The sequence below is a fragment of the Pelodiscus sinensis genome, chromosome 2, assembly GCF_049634645.1.
Source record: "Pelodiscus sinensis isolate JC-2024 chromosome 2, ASM4963464v1, whole genome shotgun sequence".
NCBI classification, from domain to species: Eukaryota; Metazoa; Chordata; order Testudines; family Trionychidae; genus Pelodiscus; species Pelodiscus sinensis.
In genome coordinates, this window is record NC_134712.1 from 105936955 (window position 1) to 105959889 (window position 22935).

The following is a 22935-nucleotide window of genomic DNA, read 5'->3' on the forward strand; positions in this document are numbered from 1 at the left end:
CTTTTCTGTGGCTTTTAAATTTTTTTTTACACCACTTTAGTAGCACCTATATTTTAGAAGTGTGACCCTGGAAATACACTGAACCGGTGTAGTTCAAACCGGAAATTTCCCAAAGTTCAAGGACGTTTGAACTGACAATGTTGGCTCAGGCCATTTTCTCCATTTATAACGTCTACCTCTGCCCTTCCTCGGCTGTTTTTCATGTCAGGTTACTTGAGAGAGCCACTTAGTGCAGTTGTGCTCTAAGGTTTTGGCCATTTAATGAAGCAGCATTTTGCTGGCTCCTTGAAAATCACTTCCCCAGTCGCTGCTTGGCTCGGCGCTTTAGGGTCGGGGTTTTCAGATGCGGGGGGCGCGGCCCCGAGCAGGGCCTCAGACCATCCCCGCTGCTGGCACAAGCGCGGCCCGCGCAGGGCGAGTCCCGGGGCACGAGGCGCGGCTGCTGAGGAGGCGCCGGCCCGAAGGGCGCAGCCGCGGGAGCCGCGGGAGGGCGGGGGCTGCGCTGGGCCGGGCCCGGCTCCTCCCCGCGGCGGCCCCAGGCGGGGCGGGACGTGCCGCGCTCCACGCAGCGGCCGCAGCTGGGCCCGGACAGCAGCCGCTGCCGAGGTGGGTACCGGCCCGGGCGGGGCGGGCCTGGGAGCCCCGGGGGCGCGAGGGGCCCTGCCCCGCACCAGCCGCCTCGGCAGGGGGAGCCCGCGGGACCCGCCTCTCGGGGCCCGGGTCTCTGCTGCCCGAGAGCCGCCTCCGTCCTGCGGCCTAGGCTGCCACCTGCTCGCGCTGGAAGGGGCCCGGCCCGGCTGACTGAGCTCAGAGACGGGGGGCAGGGGGGCTGTGATGCGCGGTGCCTGGCGGAGCGGTAAGGGTGGCACAGGGCGGGGGTGATGCCGACGCACATAAGGGTTTGCCTGCCCCTGGCATTGCTCGGATTGGATCCAGCCTGGCTTTTGTCAAGCCCCGCAAAAATTGCGGGAGGCCCAGCCCGAGCCTGTCTGAAAATCCGGGTGTGCACAGGGCCAGTTGTGTTTTCATACGGATGCAGGGCTGGAGATGTCGAATAGCTCAACAGTGCTGAGGGAGGGAGGACTGCATCTACTCAACCGGGGGTCTGACCCCGGAGGGGGTTGCAAGAAGGTTTCAGGGGGGCTGCCAAGCATGGTGAGCAGTAGATTCCCTTAGAAAGGGAAAGCCTTGCTATAAGGGACTGCACTCTGGCACCCTGAGCCCCACCATCCATGGCTGAAGCCAAAGCCTGAGCAACTCAGGCCAGATCTTCGCTCGAGTTGCTGGAGCTGGTTTACCTTAAGCCGAGCTTGGTGGCGTCCCCACAGCGGGAGGCCCATAGGAGCAAAGGCTCCCATCAGCTTCCCTTGTATCTCTCAAAAGGGGGTGTACAGGATGCTGGCGGGGGCTCCCTCACAGTTAGATTTAGCAAGACTTAACTAGACTCACAAATCAAACTCCAGAAGATAGATCACGACAGCAGTGACCACCTTTTAGTGTTAGACAAGGTCTTAGTTTTGTAGGGCACTAAGGATTTTCCATGCTAGCTAATAAAGTGAAACGTTTGTTATCCGGCACTCTGTTAACCAGGAAACTTTGTTAAGTTTGAGGACATTGCTCTCAGCCACAATACTGTCACGTCTTCAGGCGGACAGACCTGGCTTGGTTTACCATGATTGGCTTAACAATTTGTTATTTAAGTAGTACTAATCATCTTTAACTCAAAATAGAAACGTGAGATCAACTGCCTCACATTACAAAACTACCAATATTAAGTTTTACTATTATTGTCCATTGTTTTTTCCTAGGTTGATGGGGACCCCCAGATAATCAGAATTTTTAGATAACCAGAACGCCCTAATCCCCGAGTGTGCCGGATAACACAGGTTTTACTGTACTTAATTCTCTTCCTGGCTTTTATATGCCCCTTCTGTCCCCCAAAAAACCCCAACAAACAGTTGTGGTACAGGTGGGTTGTGATGTTTTTATTGACTGTTGGGAAGGGATTCAGAAAGAAAAAGGTTCAGATCCCCTGCCCTAGACCATAGCAGATGTTAGTAGCAGATGTTAGTACAACCTGTTCCTAGATACCAATGATGGGGATTCTACAGCCTTCCTGGAAGCCTATTCCAGATCTTTACTCTTGCAGTTAATAAATTTTTTCCTAATATCCAACCTGAACCTCCCTTACTGCAAACTAAGCCAATTATTTTTGTCCAACCATTGGTAGACATGGAGAACCACTTATAGCCGTCCTCTCTATAACAATACTTGAAGACTGTTGTGTTGTTCTCTCAGCTTTCTTTTCTAGATTAGACATGATAAGGTGCCAGGGTGTAGTAGGGATGAAAATTGCATTTAAAATGTTAACCAGTTAAACTATATATTTAACTTATTAAACGGCCCATCTTGTCATGCTGTGGGTGGGGCTGCGGGAGCAGCCCCTTCCCCCACCCCCTCCGCCCCCTACCTGTGGCGCTGTGGGCCTGGCCAGGCAATGCCTGTTGCATTTCACCATGGGCAGGGGACTACTCTGGCTGGATACCAGTTAACTGGTTACCCCAGTAAACATGCTGGTAAAGCAATGCTTTCTGGGTAACTGGTTAACTGATCATCCATTTATATCCCTAGGCAGGGTGTAGATCCTTAGTAACCTCAGCATCACCCTTGAATCCTTAAGGGAGTTGAGCATTCCATCCAACTTGTTGGATGTCCTCTATAGTCACATGTACCTGCTATGCAATATGTATCAGATGCCTGCTACCAAGAGGCATGCTGTGTGGTAAAACTAATTGCCATAAGCCATCTGACATGTTCATAGCCACCTGTGGCATCATCTTGTCTACCATTTGGACCTCTTCAGTGGTTTTTCTTAGCTCTTCTCTATGTTCCTGTTGAAATTTGGAAACCTAGGGAATTATTCTTTCCCATGCCAAAAAACTATATTTAGCAAAAAGGGCCTGTTAATTATACAAAGTTTGGAGAGAGGCAGATAAATAAGTCTTATGCCTGAAAATACCCTGCTCTTAGAGTCCTTATTTTTCAGCATACCTTGGTAGATCAGGTCTTTTCTTAAACCCTCAGAGACTCTGGGGCTGGATGAGTGTAAGTTTTTGATAAATATTTTTCTACTCCCTTTGAAGTAAGGGGAAGCAAACCTTAATGTGTTAGCTGGTTAAGATTATCCCAGTGGATTTGAAAAATAAATACCTATTATCCTAGTCTAGAGAGACTCCTAGCATATAACATGGGCAAGATATGTTGTGTTTAACCCACACTCCCCCTTGGGCTTAATATAACCAGCTATTAGTTCTAAATTGTGTCTATACCTCTACCCTAGGTGCAGCATTGCATTTAAATGGTTAGTGTTCACATTTTTCTAGTCTAGAAGATAGCAAGTAAAGGTTTTTCCTATGTGTATACCATATGACACTTTGAATAAGATTTCCCTTTGTTTCTTATTCTTCCCACAAACCATTTCCTCAATGAAATTCTAGTCTGTTGTCCTGCGAATTGTTGCATGAATGTAAACAACCAAAGATTAGGTCTGAGAACAGATTCTGTGTCTATCATTGCAGGAGTTGGGACGTAAATGTTTCTGTTTGACATACTGTTATTTATTTTTATACTTTGTTACTCTGTGAAACAAATCATTAAACACTCTCAGCTGCATAAATTCTTGTCTAAGCTGTAGGTGTATTTTCTATTTTGAATATAATTTTTAATGTATCTTTGAACAAATTAATGTTTTTACCCTGTTTGATAGAGAAAATTATTATGCTGTGATATCAGTAATTAAAGTGCATTTGATTATCTGCCTCAGTATAATCTTGCTACGTATGTTTTGTCATCAATACCAGATAGTTAAAATTGTTTAAAATATTTTAAATTACTCATTCAATATTATAATAAGAGAATCATGAGGTATTATAAGGTATTATGGTTTTGTGGGTGGCTTTTTCCTTCTGCAATTTCAAAACATAGGGGGAGGTGGTTCTTTTGATTGGAATGTAAGGACATCTGAGTCAGTGGAAAATATTGTAGATTTTAAATATCCAGGAAAATTCTATTTAAGGAAAAAATATGATGATTGTTATTAACGTAAAGGTGAAGGGTTTTTCATTACTTCCCTTCATTTTTATATAGATTATCTGTTTTCCTTTTAAAATACTTTAAATTCCATGTACCACTAAAGAGGAAATAGACTTATAAACACTTTCCAGTATGTTCATTCTTTGTAAATGTTACATAGTATAAGGAAAATTAGAAAATCAAGGTAGAAAGGATAGAGCAGCTGTACTGTGCTGAGATGTGATTGGATCTATCAGGCTAAATACCAGAATTGAAATCTGAATTCTGGGCTTTGCTGCATGGTCTTAGCCAGTTGGCCCACTAAGCACTTGGGCACCCTTATGCTTACTGTCTCACCTGCCTTGTTTTAAGGGAATACGATTCCCAGTGAAATGAGTGTAATAGATTACTCCACTTGTAAATTTTGCCCCGTCTACCATTTGAAAAGTGGGACTAAATCTCAGAATTAGTTAATGGTTGTATTGGAGTATTAAAAGCCCTATACTGTATAGGCTAAGCATTACTGTGTCTGTACAGCATCACATTTTTGTTTATTAAACCCAGAAGATCATACTGTATGTTTTCAATGCAAAGACTCAAGATTCACAGTGTAACATTTCAGTGGAAAGAATTAATTTATTTTATGGGGGGCAATATTAATTGGCTATTTTACCTTTAGTTCAAGTAAAAAAATGTATATATCTGGAAAATAACCTGGAAAAAATATGAGCATTTCAGTACTTTTTCTAGAAGAGTAGGCTTGGCTGGCTTTTACATTTTTTATGGTTTTTTGTAATATGTATTATTTGATTGTTCTGTAAGCTTGAAATACTGTGGATTTTGAACTTTACCCATAAGCAATACTTGGTCTGGATAAACAAAGTGGAGGATGTAATAGTAAAATTATTTTTTGTGACACAAAAGAGGGAGCATTTAAGGATATATTTGCTATATAGTCTTTGCCATATAAACGTGTTCATATCACTTTTCATTTGATGTCTCTTTTCAGATTAAGAACTATAAAGTGATCCTAATGAGTCTTTTCCAGTTTACCACTAGAAGGCTGGTTTCACAAGCATATTGTGGACTTAAGCCACCTTCTTCCAAGAAACAACGAATTTGCTTAGAAATGGCTCGTTTTAAATCAAGTAAGATACATTTGTTCCCATATTTGTTTCTGTACATTGTCCAGGCAAATATTTTGTAAATTTTCTCTTTGCTTTGAGTTTTCAGCCTCTTCAAGTTGAGCAGCATTGTTGTAGACACAAAGTACTGAGCAAAATAAATGTCCTAACCTAGAGAGAGTATATTGTACAAATGGGGGCTACGTCTACACTGGCCCCTTTTCCAGAAGGGGCATGTAAATTTCACGAGTCGTCGTAGGGAAATCCGCGGGGGATTTAAATATCCCCCGCGGCATTTAAATAAAAATGTCCGCCGCTTTTTTCCGGCTTTTAAAAAAGCCGGAAAAGAGCGTCTAGACTGGCCCCAATCCTCCGGAAAAAGTGCCCTTTTCCGGAGGCTCTTGTTCTTACAAGTAAGAATAAGAATAAGAAGTAAGAATAAGAGCCTCCGGAAAAGGGCACTTTTTCCGGAGGATCGGGGCCAGTCTAGACGCTCTTTTCCGGCTTTTTTAAAAGCCGGAAAAAAGCGGCGGACATTTTTATTTAAATGCCGCGGGGGATATTTAAATCCCCCGCGGATTTCCCTACGACGACTCGTGAAATTTACATGCCCCTTCCGGAAAAGGGGCCAGTGTAGACGTAGCCGGGGTGTATAATGGCTGCACATACTTCTTTTTAAAGATTGCAAGACTCAAATCACCAGTCACCTTTGCTGAATCATTTTTGGCTCTGAGATAGACGTATCAGTTCTCTGCCTCAGAGAACATTGGAAGCCTGACATCTGGTATCCTTAGAAGAGTTATGGGAAATTAATGTTTGCACATTCCTTGCGTTTCTGTATCTTTTTAACCCTAACGTTTGCAAACAGGTCAGATCAGTCGTCCTGTGGATGCAAGCTAGAAGTTTTTAAAAGTTTTGTGTTTGAGTGCAAAAATATCCAATGAAAAATATTATAAATTGTATGTGTTTTTACATTTTGAACTCAAATGACTGAAAAGTTTTTAAAAAAATCCTTCTAGGCTTAGACCTAGTATGAGAAATTTCAGCCTTCAAGGTAACCTGTCAAAGTGAAACGTGTCTCATAATGGGTGTTTGCAACGGAAATTTAGTCTCAACATGAATATGGCATCACTACAGCTGTAATAATGAAGAGGAGAATGATAATTGAATAAAGCTTCAATTTGAAAATTCACAGGCTTTAATAATCACAGTCTATATTTTGGTTTGAAAGTGAGCTTCTTGGAAAGACAAGTATTTAAGAGGGAAAGTGTGGCTGTGAAGCTGTTAGTTTTGGATTTTTTTTAAAATTGTTAAAAGTCACCTCTGCAATCATGCTGAATGATTGCCAAGTTCCTGGCATAGTTAGGGGTCAAAATGGCTATTCCCGTTAACATGTCTTATTTCAATATTTATAAAATAGGAAATATATTTGTATCACTGTTAGGGATGTAATAGTATAGTCAATTAACTGATTAATCGATAAGCAAAAGCTTATAGGTTAATGCTGTAGACTGCACACATTTCCCCCCACCCCTTGCCAGTAAATTTTTTAGCAGGCTGGCCAGCAGCCCAGCTCAGTCCTGGCTTGCACTGGCTCCTGGACCTACTCCCCTGCAGCTCTGCATTTAAAGTATATAAGAAGCCAGGCCAGCTTAGTTACGACTTGTGCCAGGTCCAGGAGTCCAGATCCATCCCACTCCAGACAGGGGCTGCCCAGGGACTATTCAATAGTCAACTAACCGATAAGAATTCATTATGTTAATTGACTGTTCAGTTAACTGATATTTAACATCCCTAGTCACTGTATATTTTTGTTTATATATTTAGATTTGTCTTGCATATTCATAGTGAAATTTACTTCCCAGCTTCTACACTACAAGGTTTCTGCAGGAGTTGAGTTAGTAAAACCACTCCCACCAACTCACAAGCAGGGTGCATTGGTAATGCTACAGCTGTTCAAATCCCCACGGGGTAATCTACATGAAAATATTATATTTAAAGATTTAACTTCGAAAGATCTTGCTTAATACACTGGACTGTAGTAGAAAAATACAATTAGTCAGGTATCCGCCTCCACAGTCTCCTAGAAGGTATATGGTCTGGTTTAAATTGTGTGAATTTGGGCAGATAACTTAACAGCTTTCAAATTACAGGGATGCCGTTGACATACAACTCAAATTTCATTCTGAAATATCTTGTTTGCTATAATTCAAAGCCATATCTAAACTCAGAGGCAAGTATAATACCACAAGCTATAATTACTGATTTTTACACTAACTAGATTTTCAGTTCATGTTTTTGTTTTAATTAGCATGAGGTTTGAAGAATTTTAAGGTGGTTGTATCACAGTTCGGGGGCAACTGTGGCTGTACAGATTGAACTTCTCTTAACCTAGACTCTCTGGTCTGGCAACATCCCTGGTCTGGCAGGACTGGATTTCCCAGGACCAGAGAGTCCTGGTGGAGGTCTGGTGGCTGGGAACCCGACAGCAGGGCTAGTGCCCAGTAGTGGGGGCTGCCCTGTGGCACCAAAGCCACGAGCCCAACAGTAGGATTGCCATCCAGTGCTGACATTGCAGCGGGGGGGCAGGAAGCAGCAGGACTGGAGCCCAGCAGCAAAATTGCCCAGTGAGACAGAGAGGTAGTGGGGCCGCCTGGCAGCACAACCAGGAGCTGAGCGGCCCTGGTACCACCAGACAATGCAGCAGGACTGGGAAGCAGCGTGGCTGCCCCGTGGGGCCGGGAGCCTGACCGCGGGGCTACCTGGGAGTGGGGCTGCCTGGTGGCACAGCAAAAAGCCTGGCAGCTCTGCTGCTGGCCAGCAGAGCTGCCTGCATAATTGGACCCCAGCAGGGGGGCTGCCCTGCGGGGATGGAGCTTGGCACTGGGGTTGTGCATGCTGTGGCGGGGTGCCAGGCACCCTGCGTGTGGAGGGGCTGGCAGCAGGGGGAAGCCAGCTGGGAGGCTGGCAGTGAGGCCATTGCTGGGGGTGCTTGTGACAGGGGTGGGCTCGGAAGTGACCTTCCTTCGTCCATCAAAATCCCTCATCCAGGATCAGTCAGTTCCCAAGGGTGCCGGACGAAGGAGTCCAACCTGTATTTCCCCTCAGTGTCCAGCAAGGACATTCACTCACAGGCTTTCATCTCCCCAGCTGTTGTCTTTCTGGATGAAGACTTGCATCTTTCTTCCTCCTGATCAGGCTCTACAGTTTCACTGTGTATTCACTGTGTTACTCCCAGCCCAGACAGGTTGTCCAAGAACACCTGCTTTCTCCTCCAAGATGGCTAACACTTCATAATTGTCACAATTATACCTATCACACGACACTTCCCATGCAAGACTACTTTATTCTTACAGTAAAAAACATTACAGATAAAACATAACTAATAAAAGAACCTATGTGCATTCTAATAAGCTAACTAGTCATCACCCCAACTCTAACAGCGGCTGTGCGAGGAGCAGTCCTTCAGTCACAGGACTTCCTTTGTGATCACAACTTTATCAGAGCCATAGTTCAGAGTTAGCACCTGTTCTTATGGAGCCTTAATAGGCTCAGTTTCTTTAACTGTATCCTAAGGATCAGGGTGCTGTGTGGACTAGGGCATTTTGATTCTCAACCTTTCCAGAGTACTGTACTTCTTTCAGGAGCCTGATTTGTCTTGCATACCCCGAAGTTTCACCTCACTTAAAAACTGCTTGCTTACAAAATAAGACATAAAAATATTAACTTGTTATAGCACACCATTACTAAAAAATTGCTGACTTTCTCATTTTATCTGTATGAAATTTTAGTTTGTATTGACTTTTCAGTGAAACAAGACAAATATCTAGATGAGTTGATGGACCCTCTGAAAGACCTCTATGTACCCTCAGAGGCATGTGAACTCCTAGTTAAGAACCACTGGACTAGAGGTCCAGTCTGTTTGTGGCACCAGGAAAAGGCCCTGAGCCTGTTGAAACCCAGTCTGCTTATCCAGTCATTTCATTGCCTGTTGGTCCTTGGAGAAACCAATTTGAAATAGTACATGCAGACCTCTCAAGAGAGGTGAGGGAGGGGTGACTTCAAAGCGGGGAGGATGTACATTAGCAGCACCCTCCTATTAGAGAAGATACATACAATGCCACAATAACATATACACAATTGCATTTTTAATCTAATGTAACCCAAGTGTATTAACCTTAACTAAAACTTTACTGAATTAAGTTAAACTTTGTTCTCTTAATTTCCTAAGCTTGGTTCAGAATATTGCCAGCCTGTCACATGTTGGTTGAAAGGGGTTTATATATAACTAGAAATTACAGCAATTTGGGATTATTATTGTAGGCCTGTTAATTCTATCATAGTAAGTTTTATTTAAGGCTTCATTCTTCCAAACTTTTAACATATGTACTTAATTTCATCCACATAAGTAGTTCCCTTCCATAAATGTTTACAGGATCCAGGGTTAAAAAATTTTCTTATTGATAATACATCTAATTTTGATCTACAGAACATAATAGAGATTCTAAAATTAAGTGTGGCAGTCTTGTTCAAGAGCAGCATTTGTGTTTGTATGCCTGTTGTGATATATCTGAATGATTTAAATTGTATTTAAAAATGAAAACTAGTGGATCAATTATTGTTAATTTTTCCCATTACATTTAGATATGGCTGATTTTCGAGAAGTGTTTGCCAAAGCAAAGCACATAGCCATTATTACAGGGGCTGGTGTTAGTGCTGAAAGCGGTGTTCCTACCTTCAGAGGTGCAGGGGGCTACTGGAGAAAATGGCAAGCTCAGGTATGTAGTTGGGCTAGACCTTTGAGTTACTATTAATCCTTTACTTCAAGTGCGCCATTACCATGAGTCAGAAGCAGCTAGCTGTTTTAAAGGATTGCAGAGCCCCACAGTGCTTCAATAGTGACACAGTGTCTCCTTCGCCATCTCTGCAGCTTCTTTCCTACACTCCACTGTGGTAGCCTCGTGCAACTGCAACTTCTCCTTTTCCCTAGTCAGCACAACAGTCTTAGATATCTTGAGATATTTAGGAGGCTGTCTTGCTGCTTCCCTGCTTGCTTTTCCCCCCAAGGCACCTCCTCCTTTCTGAATTCAGAAAAACATGAAAAAAGGGATGAAGGACACTACCGAGTACTGTTTTTTGTTTATTAACTTGTTTGATTAACTAAAGCTTGAAAATGTCTTGATAATTTTGTCTGCTACTCTCTGCCAACTTCCTATTGCACTCTGCTGTCTCTGCTCCTCCTTTGGCTCAAAATTAACTTGCTTTCATGTTCCCTTTCCTATATTTGCACTATTATAATCAGTTTTATGTGTGTGTATGTTTAAGATAGCGCTCATGAAAGATTTGATTCTTTTGGAAACTAGAGCAGCTGTGCTGTTATCCAGTTACAAGTGTATGTTTACTGTGCCAGTATTTCGTTCATTAATTATGCATTTGAATACAGTCTATTTATATAATTTTTTTTAATGTGAGAACTTTGACATATTAATATTCAGTCTTTATGTAGCATTGCAAGTATTTAGTTCAGATGGATTTATTTGAATGAGCTCTCTCCCCCTATCTTTTAAATAAGAAAACTGAATGTAAAACCCATATTAATGTAGAATTATGGCTGAGATTTTAAAGGTACAGGAGACAAAATATAAGTTGCCATCAGAATAAAAGCCTGTTGTTTGACTATGTTATGTTATACATAAGAATTGAAATTACTGGTAGTATAAAATATACCAGGCAAAGATGCCTAGTTTTATGGCCACTTTAATGCATATAAAATACTAACTATGATGTTGCAGCTAATTTCCTTGTTTCCCATTTGTTTGTGCATCTAGAGGAAGCTTGGTGGGGCACTGTAGAATAAGCTCTGAGAGCACAGTATGAAAGTACAGAATTCTGGATAATACAGTAAAATTATATGAAACTTTGATGAATGGCATTGCTGCATAAAATACGGTATTTATAGATCCACAGTTATAAGGCCAAATGGAACCATTCTAATCATCTAGTCAGGCCTGCTGTATTACACTGACTTGTCATGCTACTATAAAATAAGAACGACTGATTCTGGCTATTGACTTGTATTCTTGTTAGCTATAGGTGGTTACAAATAATCTATTGTTATTATCTTGTATTTTAAATAACTTACATGTGACTATATCCACTATCACAGGGGTGGGAAAGACAGTGTCTTTGGGCTGGATCCAGGCTGCCAAGCCTTTTGATTTGGCCCACAGTTGCCCTCAGGCCAATCAACGTCTGTGAGTAGGGAAGCATGTAAAGTCTCCTGGCCCCACCCCCTCAGCCAAGTGCCTGCTCGTTCTGGGGCAGCCTGCAACCACTTCCGAAATTTATGAAGTGCCCACCTGTGTACTATCCGATTGTTTTGCTTTTATTACTAATGAATGATTGCTCCTCTCCACCCCCCTCAGGAACTGGCTACCCCAGAAGCCTTTGCAAGGAACTCCTCCCGTGTGTGGGAATTTTATCATTACCGCCGGGAGCTGATGTTGAGTAAACCACCGAATGCAGCACATGTTGCCATTGCAGAGTGTGAAGCTAGACTGAGCAAACAGGGAAGAAGTGTTGTGGTCATAACTCAGAACATTGATGAGCTCCACAGAAGGGCAGGCACAAAACACCTCTTAGAAATTCATGGTTAGTATTAATGCATGTGTATGCTGGAACTGATCAGAAGATGGAGAGGAGAGTTTATACTGAAATCGTTGAACATTTCAGTGAAACCAATTGAAAAGCCAAAAACATTTTTTATTCAGAAATGCCACCAGGATTTCACATGGCCCAGTTCTCCTTTATGGGTCTGGCTTCCTGGCTGGATTACGTTTCATATTACACATTGTGGCCAAGGCATCCTGTGATACACTGGGGCTGCTCAGCAAGAGAGGACACCAGGATGTAGCATGTAGTCTGGGATGAGACACCCGAACTATTGCACACGAGAGGTGTTGCTGTGGCTTTTCAAAATCAAATGTTAGGTGTTTGAGTGTTAGATGAAAACTAGGGAAAGCGGAGACTTTTTCACATAAACACACGTTTTGTTGGAAACCCAATTTTCTGTCAGATACTTTAGATGGAAATTTCAACTAGTCTATTGCATGCACATACTCTGGCCAACTGTTGCTGAACTTGTAAACATCCACTATCTCTCTTCCCATTATTGTTTGCTGGTTAATTTTTTATGCTGATGATGGTACTGGAACTTTCTCCTTGTATATCTCAGATCCACTTGGTTGAATATACTTGAGCAAAAAAAAAGCTCAGTTCTGTTCTAAAGGGTAGGAATTACAATTTTCTGAGTTTTCCAGTTATTAAGCAGGGATAATGCATCAGAGCATGTTGTGCACTTATTCTGATGAGCAGGGCTTGACAAGCGGCAGCGAGCCCCGCTCGCCAGCCACACGGTTTGGCATGCTGTGCATGCGCAGACTGCGCTGCGCATGCATTGATCGTGCTGCGGTGCCGTGCCAGGCTAAAATGTACTCGCCACGGTCAAGTAGATTGCCCTCATTGTTGAGCCCTGCTGATAAGTATAGTTTAGTTTTGATTATAATTAATTTTTACAGAATGTACCATAGTATATTATGAAGTCTTGGTAATATCAAACCTCTATATTATTTGCTAATAATTATTTGGAAAGTCAGCAGTATGTGCAAATTACAAAGTATGTGTTTTAATACACTTCTCCTGTACTGAGAGGGAAATGCTACAATCATAAGTAGGGATGTGAATGACTAGTTGACTATCCGATAAGCAATAGCTAGTCGACTAGTCGCTCCACCCCTCCCACCCCCCTTGCTACCTCCATCAGAAAGAGGCAGCAAGGGAGGAGGGAAAGGGGAGGAGGGCTTCAAAGCGGTAGCGCCACATGGAGCCTGAAGCCAGACCCTGGGCTCCACATGGCACTGCCACTTTGAAAAAAACGTGTGCAGCCCGGGGCCAGCTGGGGTGTCCACAGGCTGCATGCAGCATTTCAAAGAAGCATCACCACATGGATCCCAGGATCAGCTGGGGACTCCCCCGCTGACCCGGGCTCTGTGCAGTGCTGCTGCTTTGAAACACTGTGGGGAGCACGAGACCAGTGGGGGACTTCCCTGCTAAACCACATGACATAAGTCACATTCTAGTAGAGGGACCAGTTCTCTGGTTCAGCATGGCAGTTGCTATTTAACTTTTGCTCCTGCCTTTACCATACTGGCTTTGTGAATAAATATGCCATTGGTTTCCTTGACTGCCAATCAGAAATGTTTTATTTACATACTAACTAATTCACGATGCTGTCAATCTGGAGTTTATTAGTTCTGTTTTCCTATAAATTAAACTGCTGACAAGGAATATTCAAATAAAGGAATGCTTGGGATGGATATAACTGTTTGCATGCATAGCTGCGGGTGAAAGGCATTGTTCAATATTAAAATCTGGAAATTTTGCTTTTCAGGTAGTTTATTCAAAACCCGATGCACCAGCTGTGGAAATGTGGCAAAGAATTACAAAAGTCCAATATGTCCAGCTTTGTCTGGGAAAGGGTAATACATTATGAAACCTATACACTCTCTTTTTCAGTTTGATATTTATTTATTATCTTTATCAGCGTAGATCTTTTCAGAGCTGGGCTGTGTTTTAGACAGATGTCTCTTATTTACCTCAGGGAAATATTGTTTAAAGCCCATATGATGCTTTGAAAACATAGGATATAGAGATATGAAATATTTACCTGTTCCAGTTAACCAATGGTGGCTGGAACAGCTTCCCACCTGCTTCAGGCAAGGGTCTGCTTCAGCTCTGTGGGGCCTGCCATGGACAGGGACATGTCAGGCCATCCATAGCAACGCCTGTTCACAGTGGGCCCATGCATGTTGCAGGCAGAGGCTACTCCGGCTGTCCAGCATTGCTCATGTCCTCCAGGGCAGGAGGCTGACAATGTGGGGGGAGAAGGAGTCAGAGTTGGTAGTTGGGGAAGGGCTTGGAGCAGAGTGCTGGGGAGGTGCGGGAGTCAGGGATGAGGGGGGTGAGGACAAAAGGTTGGGATGTAGGAGTCAGAGCAATCAGTTCAAAGAAAGGGAGCTCAGAGCAGAGGTGTGGAGTGGCCACTGGCTTCTCCCCAGGGCAGGGGAATAAGGTGCCTTACCTGGGCTAGGCCTGCACTCGGTCTGCTGGCTTCTCCCTGAGGCAGTCCCGGAGTGGGGGGGCATGCAGCCTACCTGATAGCTTATTGCTGGGGTCAGCCTGGGACAGAAGGGCTACACACCCTGCCTCTTCTCTACAGAGTTGGCCCAGAGTGGGGGGAAAGGTGGGCTGCACACCCCACCCGCTGGCTTCATCTCAGTGTTGTAGTAGATATATTTATTTCCTTCAGTTACAGAACCACCTTGATTTGATAGAATGCTTTGGAGACATGTATTTTACTTGTAACAGCATTTTGTTCTTCACTTAAACTGTTTTTTTATTTTATTTTGTGACTTCAGTGCCCCAGACCCTGAAATGGAAGATGCCAAGATTCCAGTTGAAAATCTTCCTCGGTGAGTTTTGACATTCATCTCTTTTCACCATTCCAACATGTTCCCCCTCAGATTTCAGAGGTACTTTGAAAGGATACCTCTACAAATAGGTGTTAATATTATTTCACAGCATCACAGGAATGTGAAAGCAGTTTACAAAATCAGAAAGACACAGTACAAGTTACACTACAGAATTATATCACATGATAGACTGTGTCACTCAGGGACTTGAAAAATTCACACCCCTGAGTGAGAGAGTTACAGTAATTCCTCACTTAACACGTGCCCACTTAACACATTTTCACGATAGCACAATTTTTTTTTAGGGAACATTTTTCAAACAATATGACCCCGTCCCTGCAATAACACGATTTCCCCTAGGGGTGTCCGGCAGCTGTGTGAGGCTTCCCCTGCCTTCCTGCAAAGCGGCAGAGGTTTGCTGCTCGCCACGCCGTTCTCCGGTGACCCCCTCTGGCCGGACGCAAGGCATCTGGCCAGGGGGGGTTACTGGGTAACGGCAAACCTCTGTTGCTTTGTAAGGAGGCAGAGGAAGCCCCGGGCAGCTGCCGGTGACCAGCCATCTGGGGAAACCCAGCCGCTGGCTGCAAGTCCCCTCCCCTGTCCTTCTCTAGAGCCAAACACCTCCCCACCCTGCTATAACCCAGTCCCCTTTCTCCCCCAACCTTATGTCCCGGTCCCAGCTGCTAACAAGTGCAGGCTGGAGCTGCAAGCACATGTGCGCTTAAAACACAACCCCCACTTTGCCATTATTTTCAATGGGAAAATTGACCCCGCATAACACATTTTCACTTAGCACGATCATTTTCTGAAACGTATCTACCGTGTTAAATGAGGAATTACTGCATATCAAGCTAATTCCCCCCCTCCCCAGACTACACAGTGCTATGTTGGCAGGAGAGTTTGTCCCACTAACCTAGCTACTGCCTCTTGCAGAGGTGGATTAACTAAGCTGATAGATGCTCTGCTGTCAGCATAGGACTGTCTTTGCTTAAATGCTGTGATGGTGCAGCTGCTGTGTTGTAAGTGTAGACCTGTCCTTAATGCCAAAGATCTTAAATGTAACATAACATTACAAGAGAGAGCTGACAAAGGCAATGTGGAGTAGAGATTGCAATGACGAAAAATAGATTGCTTATTTATCTGTGTAAGCATCTAGTAAAGACAAGTCTAAGCTAGTGGATCTTTTAGGGAGTAGAGAGAGAACAATGGTAACAAGCAGCTAAGTACTACAGGATAAGTTGCTGTTTATTCAGTAGCTAGCACTCTTTCTTCTAAGGCAGTATCTGATACTATGCTTGGAGTATGTTCCCTCTAATTTTTCCCATTCATGTGCAGAATAAATTGTGTAATGTGCACCAAGGCGTGTGTGGATGTGCACGACCCCTAGAAACACATGCTGCTAGGTGTGGGAGCTCTGCTAATCATCTAGGTGGCATTTATATTTGTCCTGGGTGGCTGACAAAGTGCTCAACTTAGAGGGAACACTGGCTTAGAGATGTCAGGGTATCTTGTGACCATTAAAAATCCAGTGGCACTTTTTGTGGCAGTCCACAATTTATTGCACTTGACTATGATTTTTTTTTCATTTCTTGCATTAGACTGTTGGAGAGCATCTCTCAGTCTTGTTAAATAGTTTCTGTACTTCACCCAGAGATACAGTTGTGTTGTATAATAGAGGATGTGGTCTCTGTATATGGCAATTAAGATGATGTGGTCCTCTTGCAGTTGAAATAGGTCTGTCTTTAATGTTTTTAACAAATCAATCCAAGGCTCAAAATCACTTTGAGGGTCCCATCTCCTTCTATTGTAACTTTTCACAGGTGTGAAGAGGAAGACTGCAATGGTCTTCTCCGTCCCCATGTTGTGTGGTTTGGTGAAACTCTGGATTCTGACATTCTTACAGAGGTGGAAAAAGAACTTGAGATCTGTGACCTCTGTTTGGTGGTAAGAAATGCTTTGGTTTCTTTTTTTTATCAAGCAAGCTCAAATTAAGAAATCGCATCTCTCCGAGTTTGGAAATGTAGAAACAGCCATGAAACAGTTTCAGTAAAAGATAATGCACTAAAATAAAGTCTCATTATGAAAATGTAGTCTTAGGTTTGAGAGTTTAAACATGTGAGGGAAGAATTTGAGTTGAAATAAATGCAGCAGTGTTAACTTGGCCACATTGCATTATAATAAGGTTACATGTTGATTGCACAAGCAGTAGTTGAAAGTACTTCTGCACTATGGCCAACCTAATATTGCTTAGCTTTTGAAAAAAAAAATCACACTTCTGACAGTTTAGGGCTTATTTGTTTTTTAAATATAACTGGTTAAACCAGCTCCATGCACTTTTTGTTTAGAGAACCTCCATGCATTCATCAGATACTTCTGTTCAGCAGGGTATTACCATGTCAAAGGACGAACTCCTTCATTAACCCAGGGCATGTTAGTTCTTGCATATTTTCTTAAATTGCAAGAGAATTCTGTCTTTAATTGTCTTTTTATTAAATTGTTTGTACCTGCTTGTTACAATTAATACCCACAGTTCCTTCCAATGAAAGAGATTAGAGTAACAGGTTATTTTTTAAATATGTTTTTGTTTTACTTTTGCGTACTAGATAATTTCATGGAGGTTAGGTCCATCAATGGCTATTAGCCAGGTGTCCCTAGCCTTTGTTTGTTAGAGGCTAGAAATGGATGACAGGAGAGGGATCACTTGATGATTACGGTGTTCTGTTCACTCCCTCTGGGGTATCTGGTGCTGGCCACTATTGGAAGACAGAATATTGGGCTAGATGGACCTTTGGTCTGACCAAGTATGGTCGCTCTTATTTGATTGAACTTTGTAAATGGTCATCTGAATAGAGCCAATTTTTCACCTATTTGCATGGGTTTTTCATATAGCTAAATGGAGAGAAAAATATTTCAGAACAGAGGGAAGTATCTGAAAAATTCCAAAAGTTGGCAGGAAGAGAAAGGGACAAGTATAGTACCTGGAACTATTTTGCTTTTTTCTTTAATTGAATGTGACCCTATAATGTGTGTTTATATTCTCAACTTTAATATTGAATTTATTCTAAATGAGGAAGAAAATAGATAAAACATCTTCACAATGTTAGCACAATATGTGCTGGTAATGAGTCACAATTTTTCTTGAAGTTGCCTCTTCCATATCCATATTCTTCCAAATTCAGCTTCATAATTTGCTTTTTAATTTCAGTGTTTTACATGTTCAAAGCTCTTTGAGTATTAATCTCCACAGTAGCCCTAAAAAGTAGGGGGAGGCGGCTTTCCCTATTTGTTAAGCATTTTTTTAGGTTGTGTCCTGTTAGGATTTCCCTTATTTATTTCCTTGCCAGTGGCCTGACTTCTGGTGGCTTCTTCCCTCTCCTCAATCACAAATGTTTGGAAATGGATTATTTTAGAACTAGTAATCACCACACCAGTGTCAACTAGAGGGACTGCAGAGCAAAGTTGGATGTTATTTTTACTTCTTTCCAGTCTTGAGGAGCACCGCATTTAGACCTCTTATCCCTTAGGTTTTGGCAGGTTGCACTGATCAGGCCATATCAACACGTGTAGACTTGTATTGTACGGTTGAATGTGCATTAGTTGTTTAGCAAATATTCAGGTACAGTCATTCAAGGTGTTTGAAGATACTGGATTTTTTAAATGCTGGTTTGGTGCTGTTTTGTTTTTCTTGTAGGTGGGAACCTCTTCTGTGGTATATCCTGCTGCTATGTTTGCTCCTCAAGTATCTGCAAGAGGAGTGCCAGTTGCAGAATTTAACATGCAAACCACCCCTGCCACAGATAAGTTCAGGTAAAACTAGTCATATTTTAGGCAGAAGGGAGGGAGCCACATTAATGTAAATGATTTCTTATGTTGTGCTGTTGAATGTCTACAATAGTGGTGTACAAACTTTTCCTATTCCATTCCCCTTACTAATAATGCAGTGGTCTCCAACCTTTTTACACCCAAGATCACCTTTTAAATGTCAGGGTAAGCCAGGATCTACCCCATCTCTTCCCCAAGACCCCACACCTTTCTTGAGGCCCTGCCCACTCCAAACCTTTCCACAGACTACCCATTGCTAATGGAAACTCAGTTAATTACATAACTACACCAGCCATTTTGCTAGTGCTGCAAGTGGGGAGAACAGTTTAATTTAAATTATTAAACAGATTAAATGTTTTAACTTTCTCATGTTAGTTTATCAAACTTTATTTTAAATAAAGTAAAATATTAATTTATATCCAACACAAAAGGTTTCAATGTTTTCTTTGTGGGGGTGGGGAACCTTTTTGGGTTGGGGACATCACTGACCCACAAAAAAAAAAAATCAGCTGGGGACCATGCAAGTAAGAAGCAAAAAAAATAAAAACTCCCCAAACCCCAACTCAGACACATCACTGTTCTGGCACTTCAGCCCCCACGGGGTGAGGGGAAGGGACAGGGAGGACTGAGGTTCAGGGCTTCCCATAGGACAGATTAACTTTTCTGGGGTTCCGGTGTACCCTCACTATTTTCTCTAACCCTTCCACACTGTAGGGACACACACCTTTACCCAGTTCCTAGAGCTCAAGGTGCAACCCTGTTAATTTACACACCCACCCTTACCCAATTCCTAGGGCTCAGGGTGCACCTTCCTGCAGGTTTTGCAGGATCTTTAGCCACTGAAAGAGCCTCACACAGTAATATCCTTATCCTCTATTTATTGACAATTCCTAAACAAGCAGAATACACATCCTAAGCGCACAGGGTCATGCTCACCAATCCTGATAAAGGCAGGCAGACTTCCCCTGTTGGCCAGGCAAGGTCAGTCTCTCTGGATCTTAGCTGCTGCACATCTCGGTGTGCAGGAGAGTCCTGGCAGTTCTTATCTTAGGCTGGGTCTTGGAAGTGAGTTCTTCTTGGGGTTCCTTGTCTCTCTTTGGTCTTCTTTCTGCTTTTATTACTTCTGATCTTCTTTCCTGATCTCCTTCTTGGACCCCAGTTTAATATAATGAAATCTAAGTCTTGCTTAGCTACACCTTAAAATTATACTAAAATAATTGGTTACTAACCAGTCATAACAAAATTACCTAACCAATCATACCTCACCACCTTAATTGATTTACACCTAGCAAAATTAATTATACAACAGACAGAAACAATTACAAACCAGATACAAACCAGACAGAGATCATACCGACAAACAATAGGAAATTGTAATGACAATGATCATAGAATGAGGATTCCACAACATTCTCTATTGATAAGCAGTTTCTTGCCAGACAGAATGATGTTACTTAAGTTTTCTTTACCCATCTTGAGATCTGTTTCTTTATCTGGTGACAGTAGGGAAGCTATCAGGGCAAAGTCCCCTCTTCACAGCCTTCTGACACTTTTTTATACAAAATAGATGGAATGTGAGTATGTGACTCCAGGCCTTACATTTAATAGCTGCTACTCTTCAGTCTGGCTGCAGAAGGAGGCTTTGGTTCAGGCCTAGCACAGACCTTCCAACATGGCTACAGAAAAGCCATATTGTTACACCAGAGTTAGTGGATTTTGTAGACCCCGTTAGACTCTGGGGTGGGAACAAAAATGAGGGGCTCAGTGTGCAGGACAGGGCTGCTATCGAGAGGGATAGGGATGCAGGATCTGGGTGGGAAGTGGGGTGCAGGACGGGGTGAAGAGGGCAGGGTCTGGAAGGGAGTTTGGTGGCAGGAGAGAGTGTGGGGTGGATGTATGAGAGGAAGTTTGGGAGCAGGAGGAGGCTGGGGGAGTAATCCAGAAAAGGTAAGAGGGTCAGAATGCAGTCAAATAGCTGTTTGGGGGGGGGGGGGGGCAAAGAAATGGGGAATAAAGGAAAGTGTAGTTTCTATACAGTAAAATTGAATCCCCCCCACATCTTCCCTCTGCTCCATGATCCTCCTCCTGCCAGCCTGATCCCCTGCATTGCCCCATGCCTCTCAGTGCAACTCCTGCCCCCTCCCATCCTGCCCCTGCAGCATGATCCCTTGGCCCCTCCCCACTCTACCCCTGCATCCTCCTTTGCCACCCTCTTGCCCTCACATCCCTGTGCCCCCAACACACTCACCAGCAGGGTAGCAGCACTGGGACTTGCAGCCTCCTGAGAGTAGCACTGGGATTGGGGGGGCAAAGTCTCTGCCCAGCCCAGCCCTTTCCTTACAGGCAGTGGCTCCAGGGCTGGCACCAGCCTGGCTGAGCGCAACAGGGCACTGAGGAAGGGGCTTCCCGACCCTGCACATGGCCCACAGGGAGCAGCGTGGTCCCCAGCATGCCATGTGTGCTGGTGGTCCAGCCCTGCCCCCTCCTGGAGCAGGGGACAAGAGCGGGGGGGGGGGGGGGAAATGCACACATCTCCCCCCACAACCGCCAGCAAGTTAATAAAGATTTCATCCAGCCCAGCTGGTCACAGCTTGCAGCCCACTGAGGTTGTGCCAAGCTCCAGCTGGCTGGATCAAAGAGCGGCAGCTTGACAGGATAGTTGGTCCCGGCAATGGACTCTTAGGTGCACTGTAATCAACTGGTTGATCATGACTGCAGTAATGGGATCTGCCTTCTCTCCCTCCCCAATTAGTGCAAAGCCAAGGCTTCATCAACAGAGGATCTTGAGATGGGGGCAGACTTTAGGATGCGGGAGGAGCTGAATCTAGAGGTGGCTTTGGCTTGAGAAGGAAGAGAGGATGGGGATGAAGCTGGGTTGGAGGGCAGGACAGAGCTGGGTTGCGGGGTAAGTGGAACAGGTCTGGAGGCAGAGTGGGAGCTAGGTTCAAGTTCCCCCTCTGTCCCCTGTGGTGATTGGCTCTTGCTCCACTGCCTCACCAAATGCTCCTCCACATTGTGATACAGTGGGTGCTACTCACTGTTTGGGAAACACTGATTTAGAAAATGTTAGACAATGGCATTTCCTAGCTCTTTTTGGAAAAATTAAAAAAAACTGCCTAAAGTTGTATAGAGATGGGGTGACAAAGGATTCATAATTCTGTATCAGTCAGATCAGGAGTGGACAGTAATTTTTTGAAGGGGAGGAGCCTTTTTATAGCATTAGTTGAGGGGACTCATGCCTCCCCTGTGGCTCCCAGGCATCACATTAGTGGGGGCGGGAGCTGTAACCCATTTCCTGGCAGCTGCAGGGAAGGTGTGAGTCCTTTATATAGAAGCAATTGAAATAGCTTGTGTGTCCCAGCTTCCAGGCAATGGGTTAGGGAGTGTGGCCAGGAACTGCCACATGGGTTGGATAAAAGAGCTAGGTGGGCTGCATCTGGCCCGCTGACAGGCTCTTGCCCACCCCTGATTCAGACTGTAATACATTCTCTTGTTTTACTTTAAATACCAGTTTATTGAAAATACAAAAACTGTGACATTGCAGTCAATTTACTTAATCAGGTTGAATTGTTTGCTGCTTAAACAACTGTTGTTAAAACAGGTGCTCTTTGCTCTGGAGTCTGTGTGGAGAAATTAACCCTTGAAGTGACATGATAAAGTGCAGAAACAAGATCGAGCAAAGTGTATGAAGGGCAAACATGCAGTGGTGGTAATTTGTATTGTAAATGATTGCTAGTAAGTTCTCCATCTAATCACTTTTCTCCTAATCATTCTGATTTCTGTTTCAGATTTCACTTTCCAGGTCCCTGTGGTACAACCCTGCCTCCAGCGCTTGCTCGCCATAAAACTGAAATAATTTCATAAGCATGCGGCTGCGACAGGGAGGGGAAGAAATGCTCTTACTGAGACGCTCAAGCCGCACGCGCGAGGGTGAACTGGAGCAGTCCTGTGGAAGAAACCTTAACCTGTCCCACAGAGACGCGAGCTTTGGCCCAACGACCCCAATCACGGAAATCCTCCTCCTGGGCCCGTGAGGGCTGCGACGGGGCCGGGAGACGGGCGGAGACGCTGGACTGTGGAAGGCGGGAAGGTCGATGCTGACACCTGCCAGGCTGCCAGCGGCTCCGCTGCCCTGCGGCCCAGGGTGTTTCCCTGCGGGAGGACTCTGGCAGCGCGTCACTGGGTGAAGAGGGGACACTGGGGGGGGGAGGGGCGCGCACGCGAATGGCCTCCGGAAGGAATCCCAATAAAAGCCTGTCAGGAGCCCTGGCGCCTTCACTCCTGCCGCGGTTTGTGCTGCGCCTGCGCGTGGTGCCTGCGCGAGGCGGGGGCTGGCTCGCGCCTCTCCTTGCCCGGGCAGCTTCAGTAAATGCCCGTGGGGGAGGGGC

General features: G+C 44.1%; 1 protein-coding gene across 4 annotated transcripts; it reads left to right on the forward strand.

The window, feature by feature from the left end:
- Positions 1–451: 451 nt before the first annotated feature.
- On the forward strand, positions 452–22757 carry SIRT5 (sirtuin 5). Of its 4 annotated transcripts, XM_075921185.1 has the most exons (10): positions 565–606; positions 1809–1886; positions 5081–5219; positions 9840–9973; positions 11621–11846; positions 13645–13732; positions 14672–14725; positions 16546–16669; positions 18417–18532; positions 22336–22757. In XM_075921185.1, exons 3-10 carry the CDS (start codon positions 5105–5107, stop codon positions 22409–22411), a joined length of 933 nt encoding a protein of 310 aa, XP_075777300.1. In that variant the 5' UTR covers positions 565–606; positions 1809–1886; positions 5081–5104; the 3' UTR covers positions 22412–22757. The 4 variants fall into 4 exon arrangements, with proteins under 4 accessions (XP_075777299.1, XP_075777300.1, XP_006121873.2 ...); XM_075921184.1 differs by lacking the exon at positions 1809–1886 and having other exon boundaries at positions 452–606; XM_006121811.3 differs by lacking the exons at positions 565–606; positions 1809–1886 and adding an exon at positions 653–856.
- Positions 22758–22935: the final 178 nt, after the last annotated feature.